Genomic DNA, 11904 nt, shown 5'->3' on the forward strand with positions numbered 1-11904 from the left:
TGCATCTGACGGAGGTACACCCGATGGCGATCGCCAAGATCCGCCACTTTGAGTGGGTGTGCCTCATTCTGGGCGTGGAGCCCCATGCTGACCGGTTGATGACCTTCTATTCTTGGAGGTGCATCCAGGGGTGATACACCTTGGTCAATCGGATCAAGGGGTTGAAGATCTGCGCTACCGAGCGCAGTCTTCGGTCGTGGAAGCGTGAGTTTTTTTATATCTCCGCTCGCGTCATCCCCCTTGCGATGACCTTTAAGAATGGGAGAGCACTCCCCGCCCTTCACGCCCTCAACTACCAGGAGGCGGAGTGGTTCGCCAAGATCTCCCGGGTCCAGACTCCGGTATACCGCTTTGCAGAGTCTGGGATGGTGATGCTTGGGATGAGCCGGGTTTGGAAGGAGGCGTCACAGGTTCCCATCGTCCTCGAATACGGTTTGAACTCTGTCCCTTACGGTATGCTCTGTCTTCTTTGTTTATATAGGTTTGTCTTCTAACTGTTTTTCTTTTGTTTCAGAGGGGAACGACTTGCAGTCGCTCCTGCATCCGCGGGAGGCTGATAGTCCTGCTCGGATGGGTACTCGTGCTATAGATGAGAACGAGTTGCCCATCCTTGAACAGACGGCGGATCGGTTCGTGGAGGTCTACCCGCCAGGCCACGAGATCCTGAGCGCCAGGCGGCCAGGTAAGGAGTTATTCAACCCTCGACCCCTCAATGCTGAAACCTCTGCTGGAATTCCTCTAATCTTGTGTTCTGATGAGGAATCCGCAGATGGTCCTCCGTTGGTGCGGAAGAAGAAGGCTGCCGGCGGGAAGGGGAAAGCGAAGGTTGCCTCCACTGCCGATCCGGTGCCTCGGTCAGATTCAGAGACCGAGAGCGAGGAGGTGGCGGGGAACCCTGGTGGTGATAAGACCACTGCTCCGGAGGCTGAGACGACCGTCGCCTCCGAGCAGCCCAGGACAACGACGGTGAGCGGCGTGAAGAGGCCGGCTCCATCGGGTTCATCCCCCCCTGTTCGCACTTTTAGGCTCAAGAAAACCCGTAAGTACAAACTTTACTTTTTAAGTTCATATCTTTCCGCCATTATACTTATATCTTCTTTGTGCAGGCGTGGATGCTACCGCATTCCAGGGTGGAGCGGGGAGGAGCACCTCCGGACCCATGACGGTAGGTTTGGTGCGATGACCCAGGCGGCTGCGCCTGCTTCAGTTGTTGGTTCAGTTGCTCACCCAGTTGAGCCAACTGTTCCAACTGCGATGACATCTCCGCCGGCTGTCAGTGCCATATTTACCGAATCTGTTACTGAGCCGGCGGTGACTATTCCTGCGGGTACTTCCGCGGCGGCGACCACGGTTGTGAGTTCACCTCCGGTGAGTTCACCTCCGTTGGTTTCTACCGCGGCGGCCTCCATGCCTCCTCCGACGTCGGCAGCTACGGCCGATCCTTCAGGTATGCTTGGGGCTTCTCGCCAACATCTGCCTCCTTCCCATCTGCCTGACCTCTTGGATGGATTTCCCTTGGGTTCAGGTGATGGGTTTGGCGGCTATCGGCCTGTTGTCGACCCTACAGGTGCGTAGGGTTCTTTTGGCCTCTTTTTTTTTTTTTATATATCATCTTTTCCTAACTGCTTTTTGTTTTTTGCAGTGTCGGATTCCAATGAAGTGTATGTTCCACGATGGAACATCCGCCGAGGAACAACCCTTCGCACGCCCGTGGAGTGCGTGGAGTGGGCTCGTCACGCAGCTCCCGGTGGTGCGTTGGGGGAAGCCATGGCTAGCTACCAGGAGGGTAGGCTAACCAATGAGCTTCGGGTTCTCCTGGCCCGGATGCAGCCGCGCGTCGAGCTGCTTTGTCGTGAAAACGACAAGTTAAAAGCAGCTCGTATCCAAGAAGTAGCTCAGGCGCGGGCTGTCCGGGAGGAGAATAGGAGGCTCTCCGCCGTTGCTGCGGAGAAGGAGAAGGCCTTCAAGGCCCTTGAAGTTGAAGTTCAGGCCCGTTCCAAGGCTGCCCAAGCTGTTAACGAACAGCTTCTGCTGGCTAAGGAAACTGCTCGGAACGCAACTGAAAGGGCCACCAAGGCTGAAGCTGTTGCTGAGCCTCTACGCCTCGAGAATGAGGAACTTAAAGCCAAACTAGAGGCGCTCCAACAGGCTCATGATGCCTTGGCGATGGAAGACGCCAAGAAGCTCCAAGAGATCTTGGACCAGAGGGGGGTGCTTGACCACACTGAGCGGAAGCTAAAGGGCGTTGAAGAGGCTGCGGCTAAAGAAGTGTTGCTTGCCAACCTCAACAAAAGTGAAGCCGAACGCGCCCGTAACCAAGCTCAAGCTGCCCTCCAAGAAGCTCTGGTTACCAAGGAATAGCTTCTTCGAGAAGCGTTGTCTCAGGTATGCGTAATTTCATATCTTTACACTTTTCTTTGCACATAGAAAAGGTTTTGACACTTGTATTTTTTCTTGTAGGTTGTGCATCGAGTCTTCACGGACACATCATACGACGATGCCATGAGCGCAGCCCTCAACGCTTCTCATGAGGATGGGGAAAAGGCCGGCTTCCTGCTTGGTCTAGGGTTCGTTGAGAAAGGCATCTCGCCTTCCAACTTCCCTTTGTATGATGTGGATACTGAAGCTGTTTATGACCAAGCAGTGAACCAGTATGCCGCCTTCCCGCATCCGGTGGTGGAGAAGGTGAACGAAGTTGCTGCTGCTGATGATGGGCTACATATCCTTAAAGCTTTCCTTGAACCGCCACGCTCTACTGATGGTGCGGGTCCAAGTGGAAGTGGTCCTGAAGCTTGATCCTGAAGATCCCTTTCCACCATTAGAGTAGATTTTTATTTTTGTATAGCTTCTTTTGTATGCGGGTATGCACCCAGCAATCTTTGTAATATTTGAATTTTGATGGAATAAAGATTATGTGCTAATTCCTTGCCTTGTTTATTTTACGCATGTTTTGATTTAACTTAGCCATTTCTTTAGTACTTAGATAAGTTAACTTCTTAACGTGGCAGATTATAAGTTTATGCTTCCTCTTTCATGATTGTGCGGGTATGACCGTCACTTACACTTAGGATGGCTTAACTTTACTTATATCTGACCTGCGTGGAAGTTTTCCTCATCTTTTCCTTTGAAATTTTCTAAATGTTTAGAATAAGTTAACCTTTGAACGTGGTAGATAATAGGTTGAAGTTTTGCTTCCTCATTCGTGATTGTGCGGGTAAGACCGTCACTTGCACTTAGTAGGATGGCTAAACTTTGCCTACATCTGACCTGCGTGGAGGTTTTCCTCATTCTTCTGTTAGAAATTTTTTAAGCATTTTGAATAAGTTAACCGTTCGACGCGCGGTTGTCAATAGGTTAGTTCAATTTCCTCTATCATGATTTGTGCGGTTAGGACCGGCACTTTCATTTAGTGGGATGACCAAAGTTTACCTATGACTGACCTGCGTGAAGGTTTTCCTTTTCTTTTGAAATTTTTACCGTTTTGTGTTTATGCGGGTTTTGCCGCCTTCCACACGTAACGACTTACTTCTTCCCATATTTATGCGTTGAATACCGGCACATCAGTGTGGGAAGTTCATAAGTATAAAGGTAAGGCTATCAACACATTGTGAAAGGAGAATCATTTCCATTAGAAGTGGCTCTAGGCCTTTTCTTTACTAGTTTGGAATTGATCTACATATAACATTTGCGTAATTGAGCTTCATTCCATGTTCTTGGGATGGTAGTGCCATCGAGCCTTTCGAGCCGGTATGCGCCCTTTCCCAGAACTTCTTTGATAATGTATGGCCCTTCCCAGACCGGGGCCAGTTTTCCTGGGCGTTGTTGGTTCGAAGCCTCGTTGTTACGCAGTATGTAGTCTCCTACATTGAAGTTGCAGAGTTTTACCCGCGTGTTGTAGTACTTTTGCATTTGTCGCTTGTAGTTCTCTTCACGCACTGCGGCTAAGTCTCTGCGTTCCTCGGTTAGCATAAGGTCTAACCGTCTTTCCGCATCATTGTCTTCTGGCTGAATCAAGACCCTTGGTGAGGGTAAACCAATTTCGACCGGGACCATGGCTTCAGTGCCATAAGTGAGACTGAACGGGGTTTCTCCCGTACTGGCCTTTTTCAGCGTTCTGTTTGCCCAAAGGACGTGCGGAAGCTCGTCCACCCAGCCAGATCTGTGTTCCAAGAGTCTTTTCTTTATGCCTTCGACGATGCTCTTATTTGCTCTTTCTACCTCACCATTACCCTGCGGGTGCGCCACTGAGGTAAAAGTGTGGGTGATTTGAAGTTCTTCCAGCCACTTTTGTAGCTTCTTGTCAGCAAAGTTGGTGCCGTTATCGCTCACCAAATTTTGTGGAAGTCCAAAACGACAAATAATAAACTCCCAAATAAATTTTTTGATATGTTTTGCGGTTGTTTGGGCTAAGGGTTTTGCTTCTATCCACTTGGTGAAGTAGTCGATGGCTACCACTAGGAACTGAACATTTCCTGCTGCTGTAGGAAATGGGCCTGTCACATCGATGGCCCACTTCTGAAATGGCCATGAAGAGGTGACTGGAACAAGTTCATTCTTCGGGCGATGCGTGTTGGGTGCGTAGAGCTGACAAGGCCTGCACTTTCTGATGTATGCCAGCGCATCCATATGCATCCCCGGCCAAAAGTATCCCGCGTTGTTTAGCTTAGCTACAACAGCGCGTGGACCTGCGTGTACTCCACAGATGCCTTCGTGTACTTCCCTTAGGAGGTAGCCAGCATCTTGGTTGTCCACACATCTTAAGAGTGGGCCAAGAAAGTTACGTCTGTAAAGGATGTCATCGATGAGTTGATAATTCAGTGCTTTACAGCGTAGTTTTCTTGCCTGTGTTTTTGACTCTGGTAGTGTACCTGCCGCAAGGTAATTTATTATTGGTGTCATCCACTTTTGATGACGATAGGGCCTTCTTTGCTGGGTCCTCCTGGCACTCGCGGGAAGCGCACCTCAGCTTCCTTCCACGCGCATGGTTCTGTCGCTCGCCTTTTTCTTCCTCTGATGTTGCCATGAACCATGTTGATGCTGATGTCAACGGGCTTTCGTCCGTTGCCTCTGTACCGGTTATCATTCCTTCCTCCCTTCTTGATTGATGCCACGAGGTGTGTAAGTCTTCCATCCTTGACGAATGTTTCGACAATATCCTTCAAGGATGTACACTCCTCTGTACTATGACCCTTTGTCCCGTGGAAGTCACAGGATTTGCTTTGATCCGCATTAGGTCACTGCCGGATCATTGGAGCTTTTGGTCATGGTAGTTTTTCGGTGGCAAATATCTCCGTGACGCTTTTGGTGAGTGGCGTCCACCGGTGTTTTCGGCTTGAAGGGTGTGTGTTATCCCTTCCGCCAACAAGAGGGCGAGAGCTGGATGAGGTGTCAAAGTTCACCCTTGACTGCCAAATACCTAGCTTCCTCTTTTTGTTCTGCCGGGCGATCCGAACATTGTTTTCTCTGGTCCTCTGCGTGTAGAGGTGTGTACTCTGGGGAAGATCCCTACCCAGTTGCTTCTCTGTCTCGGCAAAGCGCTTGGCCGCCGTCATGATGGCATCCCATGTGGATGGCATGCCGTCCTTACCCGTCAACGTGCGGATAAGCTCTGGGTATTCGGCGCCCTGGATGAAAGCGGCGCGAACAAGATCTTCACTTATGTTGCCCAGACTCAGCTTTTTGGAGTTGAAGCGAGTGATGAAGTCTAGTAAAGATTCATCCTCCTCTCTAACGCAGTTGAGGATCGTCCACTGTTCTTCAGTATATTTCCTCTGTTGGCTGAAATGTTGGCTGAACTTGTTCTGAAAGTCCGCCCAATCATAGATGTGGTGGACCGGTAAACGATCGAACCATGCCCTGGCCGCTCCAACCAGTGTCATCTGGAACATATAACACCACGTGGGTTCCGTCCAGTTACTGACGGTTGCCCCCGCAATGAATCTGTTCAAGTGATCGTCTGGGTCGGATAGACCATCATAAGTGCCGATGTTGGACATTTGTTTGGCACTTCTCGGGGCGATTGCTTCCGCAATGTCCCTTGCAAACTTGGACTTTCCTGCATTTGTAGCAGTTGGTCTAAAGGTTTTGGAGAAGTCACGTGGGTTTCTCCCCGCGTTCGTTGGTTTAAAGGTTTCTCCAAAATTCCTTGTCGGTTGGAAGTCCGTTTCCTTACGCTTCCCTTTTGCCTTATGGCGAGGGTTTGCGTCGGTATCGGATTCTTCCCGCTCATCGTCCGAGTACTCGCACTCACTGTTCATGTTGAGATGTTGGCGAGTACTGCCGAATTCGTCAGCCTGTTGAAGTGAACGCAAGCGTTCATCCAACTCAGCTTGGAACTCTTTCTGACGTGCTTCGGCCCACGCCTTAACTTGATCGAGTGTTTGGCGAGGGACCCTCGTCCGTTTCTCCAACTGGGCATCAGTGAACCCCAGTGAAATATTGTTTACTGCACTTGTCCCGGCTTGGGTAACCGGGGTAGTGTTCGTAAAATTTGTATAACCGCCGGTGTTCCCCCCAGTTGCTGGGGTTGTGGTTTCCGGGGTTTCTTGGTCACTTACTGGCTTTGGGACCGGAGTAACGTTAACCATTTCTTCAGAAATTTTGAAAAAGCTAAGAATTAGTTCTAGCTTTTATGCACGGATGGCGCCAATGAAGAAACACTAATCGACCCCGGGCAGATTACGGACAATCTGGGGGTTAAATAGATGTTTCCCACGAGGATGAGGTCCAGCAAAGAAAGTTGTTCTTCAGGTGACCTGCAAAACAGACACCGTAAGCTCGTCACTGAGAAGGGGGGGTTCCTCCTTGTGACGACCCTCCGGCGTGAGAATCAGACTAGATTGCTCTGAATATAAGTGTATATTAAGAGATTGCTAGAGAAGATAAGATAATGAGATATCAGATGATGTCCTTACCATTCCAAGGTGTTGGAGTATTTATAGCCGAAGGTAGGTTTCCAAGAAGGTACAGCCGGCTGAATAGTATCCCTGTTCTACCAACAGTGGGCTACGCACAAGCCATGCTGGTTGGTGGATAGGCTGCGGCCGATAGTGACAAGGCCGGCTGTATAGTGTTCCTTTACTGCCGGCTATGCACTGTTCCACCAACTGTAGGCTATGCACGTCCCACAGTGAGGGTTGGTGAGTAGGCAGCGGCTAATAGTGACAAACAGTACTAGAGGGTGCTCCTCCTCGTACTGTTGTCGGTGAGCTGTCACCCTGTGATTGGTTCATGGGCTGTTTTGGTCAGATCGTCTATTCTGCCCATACCTTGGCAGGTATAGTACAAAAGATCTTCCAGAAGCATACGGACTGGCTCATTTGGGCGGGAGTATTCCCGCCTTGCTCATTCCTTCAGGTGACATTACTGAAGTATCGAGTTAGTGCCTTGTGCGTGTAGCCTTGCTATCAGTGCGGGTAGCCTTCCCTGATGGCTTGTATCCGCAGCTGCGGGAACAAGCAGGGTACTTCACCATTGGGAGGCTTTCCCTGCGGGAACAGCTGGCGTACTACGCGTAAGGTCTTCTCTGAGCATGGTGGGTCCTGCAGAAGCAGTTGGTCCTTGCGCATACGTCCCTCTTCAAGGTGAGTCTTGCGGGTCCAACTGGGCTTTGCTGGGACCTACCTCTTCACAAGGGGAGCTCACCTTGGGTGGGTCGGTTCTAGTTTATTATATAAATCTTTTAAACGATTACAGAGTCGTTCACTATAAATTTTTCTTTATATTTTTGTTCGATCGTTTGATTTACCGCACCCGTCTCGACACGTTTATCAAGAGCAAAACCGTTCGGTGGTCGTTTTGGGACCTACAAACAAAACTACTAAAAATAATAAGCATGAATCTTATTTTCTAATTTTCTAATTTTCTAAAAAGTAAGCTTGTTTTTCATCTATAGATCCATATGTTTTTCTTGCCGCGATACACGCTGGACCTCCAATGATGTATGCAGGTGGAGATCTCCAACTACGATTTATTTTATGGCGCGGACATAGTTTATTCGCCCGAGCAGGTTTGTTTGATTTAGTGTCAAAACTCTTGAACTTCTGATTATGAGAACTGTTGAACCAACAATAAACCCAAACATAACCGTTATCTGAATTAGACGGTTCTGTTTTGATGGATTGAATTAATTAACCAACAATTCGGTTTTGGTCTCGGTTAGGCACAGAATAACCGACCATAACCGGAGCAAACAAATGTATCACCTGCTTTGATTTAATATCTACAAGTTTAACCTATTACTCTTACAACATAAAGAAAGTATTTGATGTTTCCAGCAATAAACATATTCACATGTATACATGATTATTAATAAAAATTTATTTGCAAACCTCTATATATGGTTTCTTTCCCTATTTATGTGTGTTTTTCTAATGCTTCTTACATGGTTACTCCATATCAATGGCTACGGTTGCTGCTTGCTACAAGGCAACATCTCCTTAGCCAATCACCACCATTACCTTTGAGAAGCTCTTATACAAAGACAACCAACATCAAACACAATAGCAATCTACAGCATCAGTTAACGGGACCGGAACCCTTTGAAAACAGATTAACTAAAAACTGATCGATTTATACAAACAAATAACCGAAAACTTCAGTGTCAGTTCATGGGGGCTATATACCGAATCAAAATACTTCACCCCTACTAGCCACCATAAAACCGAATCAAAAGATGTCAGCTCCACCAGTAAGGGGATTATTTGCAGCTATATTCAGCCTTGGTTTTAAAGTAGACATGATTGCGATAAGAGGGGTCCCATTGAAGGGCTTCATTCCAGTAAACACCTTTGCCAAAGAGAGAACAAACTTTTGATTAACTGCTTTTGATAGTGACAAAACTTAGGGCAGTTAAGATTCCCGTGACGTGTGGGGTCAGCGATTGACGGAATCTAATACATAACAAATCCCAAGTAAATGGCACTCCGTTTAACAACAAACAGAACATACATGCATAAACACAAACGAACACGCGCCAGATATGCGATTGTAATTAATTAGCCAAAAGATAGATTTGCAAGTAAATGACATTCCATTTCTCAATCAACAAAACTTATTCAAGTCTGATCCTCAATTTTGTACCAGACTTCACCTAACCTGATCTTAGTAAGTTCACATATGCTTGCTGCAACATATTCATATGTTATGTTCCGGATAAAGTAAGCGGCTTCACAATTCAATGCAGCAAGATTCTTTTGTAGCGCAAGTAGCTAAGAGTAACAGTTAATTACAGATAAGATAAAAGTTCAGCCAAACCTAATTCCTCAACATTTTAAATTAATGCAGGATGACCTGTATACACACTTATATGTGTATTAATTATTATTAGATAAATGCACCACTAACACAATGCGTTGGGCTATCTAAAAGGGAACCAGCATACGAAAGTCACCAACCAGTTTTCACTTTGGCGAAGAAATGAATTAGCAATGAAAACCAGTTACTCTTGATGGCAGCGGATATCAAAACAGAGAAATGTAGGGATAAGTAACAAACAAGCAAATTATGTGTAATATAAACTGGACAGAAAATTGGTTACACTATCAATAGAATAACGAATAGCTTGGTGAAGAATTCAATTACAATATACCGGTATAAATAAGATTGTAGGGTTACAAGTGTTCTAGAACCGTTGTGACGGTTTGGCCGCTGTAATTCACAACTAGCCGTTTAATGACAGTTTGTGAATAGGCCCGTTAATATCCTGACACACAAACTTTTTTCCCTTTTTATCACAAACACACACCCTTCATTTCTCATAGAATTCATTACAATAGGAAACACAATAGGAAACAAACACTACCCGATGTAGTAATAAGCATATACTAGGAAATAAAACACAAACGAAAAAACAATCAAATAGAAGAAACATAATTGAAAAGGAAAATGAAATTAGGTAAACACAACAGAAAGTCGTGCATAAGGACACGTCTTCAGGATATTAGAACAAAGTTAAGGTTTCGGTGTATCGATGAAAATTTAGAAGACCTTTATACGAGATGGGGGGGAGAGTAAATATCTGTTTAAAACTCCTGTCATGAAAATTGTATCTTATAATCTTTTCTCCTAAGTGCAGCAACATGAACGTATCTTCTTCCGATTCACCTCTAACCACATCAATAACTCTGAACTCACAAAAGCCTAACGGAGTTTTCAACTGGAAAGCAGCCGGACGTACATCAAGGTCTACTACATACTTGACAAACCACCCCGAGTGATCTCTCAACATCTCATACACATTCATGAGTAAATGGTTCTCTTCGGGATACTTGTATACTATTAAATGTAGATGATCTCTAGATTCCCCAAAGTACATTGCCAATATTTCAGATGATATCAACCCCTCCGGCAAGGGCAATGTATGCAACTGTTCGACATCTACTTTAAAGTACATGTAATGGCTAACACGGGGAGCCCATAGAATAGCCCCGTTCCAGTAAACTGCGCCGCAAAAACATGCTGAATGCGCAGAGAAAGATTCAACCGCAATCTTCCACTTCCTCGTTTCAGACGAGTATATTTGAAGCTGAAACAAGATCCCATGAGGCTCAAAAGCACGAACACAAATAACTTTGTAGTGAGGACAATCTTTTTGATGAAATGCTAGCGCCATAAAATAGAAGCCTTTAAGTTCACCGCAGACCGGAGGGATGGTTGCCAACTGTTTGGTGGTGGGATTAAATACATAATATCTATGATCACCTTCGTACTCTCTACGGGTATGGCAAAGTAATAAACCGTTGCATGATTGCACGATTCTAACATCATCACTATTAAAGTAGGAATCAAGACTACTGAACGGAGGAGGGTTTTGATCGTCAACATTAAAGGGAACATATATAGTACTGATCACAGCAAAAGTACCAGGAGATTTTGAAAGCTTATCGTACCGGTGGGTGAAATGCTTGTGACTCAAAAGCCATAGCCAGTGTTTAGATACGGATTTAAATCGAAGGATTGATTTAGCAGGAAGCCGGATAATAATTTCGGTTAAAAGGTCATCGTTAGAAACAATCAATGCTCTAGATTGAGCCGATTGCTGATCGATGGAAGCCTGCTTCATTTTCCTGGTTTGGGATCTGGTGGTCACCATATTTGGAGTGATTTTGAGGGTTTTGAAGATCTGTATTTAAGATATGTTCTTGAGTTTACAATTAGGGTTTTCCAAAACGCAAGTGATGTGAGGACACCAGCGAGCTACTCATTGTATTCTATTGATATATGTGTAATGGAATGAAGTGGGCCAGCCCTTAAAAGTTTCTTCGTAGCCCATTACCCCCAATCTATTGATATTTACAAAGTACACAATTTACCAGTTTTAGTTTTTAATTTTAGTTTAGGAGTAAGCTAATTATTCAACTACTCAAGATTCTTGTTTTCTAATTTCATGATTTGGTGTATGCTTTTACATTTTAATCTTTTTTTTGTGTGTGTATTGAACTATCTATTGGATCACTAACGGACCATTAACTCACACAATCATCTTCATTTCGGCCTTAGAATGAAACCTACTAGATGTATGAAAACCCTGGGCCAACTTGAAACCCCATATTATTTTTCACATGTGGAAGGACTTAGAATCCAAGACCTAGCTTCCTCTCATTTTAATGAAGTCTTTAAGTGCCAATACCTTAGTAGTTTAAATACTCATTATATTAAACGCTTAGTAATAAAAGGAAAATTATATTTTAATAATCCAAACTAACTGTTATTGACTTATAATAATCCTAACTTAGTTTATTCCCGTTGGTGATGCCAAATTTTTAAAAATTTGCTTTCAATGGTCCCTCATTAAAAAACATTTAACAACGTTAACTTTTTCCGGAATTTTAAACTGATTTTTTAGGGGTTTTGATCTAAAGAAGGATACGAGTCGATTGATGTAAAACTTAGCTCGAAACGATG

General features: G+C 45.3%; 1 protein-coding gene across 1 annotated transcript; it reads right to left on the reverse strand.

Annotated features, from left to right (window-relative positions):
- Window positions 1–9711: 9711 nt before the first annotated feature.
- On the reverse strand, window positions 9712–11189 carry LOC143571788 (F-box protein At5g07610-like). Its single transcript, XM_077057122.1, has one exon. It carries the CDS (start codon window positions 11090–11092, stop codon window positions 9941–9943), a length of 1152 nt encoding a protein of 383 aa, XP_076913237.1. The 5' UTR covers window positions 11093–11189; the 3' UTR covers window positions 9712–9940.
- Window positions 11190–11904: the final 715 nt, after the last annotated feature.

Source organism: Bidens hawaiensis, unplaced genomic scaffold, assembly GCF_021521415.1.
Source record: "Bidens hawaiensis isolate Kalapana, Puna unplaced genomic scaffold, B.hawaiensis_p1.1 tig00025581_1, whole genome shotgun sequence".
Classification (NCBI taxonomy): domain Eukaryota; kingdom Viridiplantae; phylum Streptophyta; class Magnoliopsida; order Asterales; family Asteraceae; genus Bidens; species Bidens hawaiensis.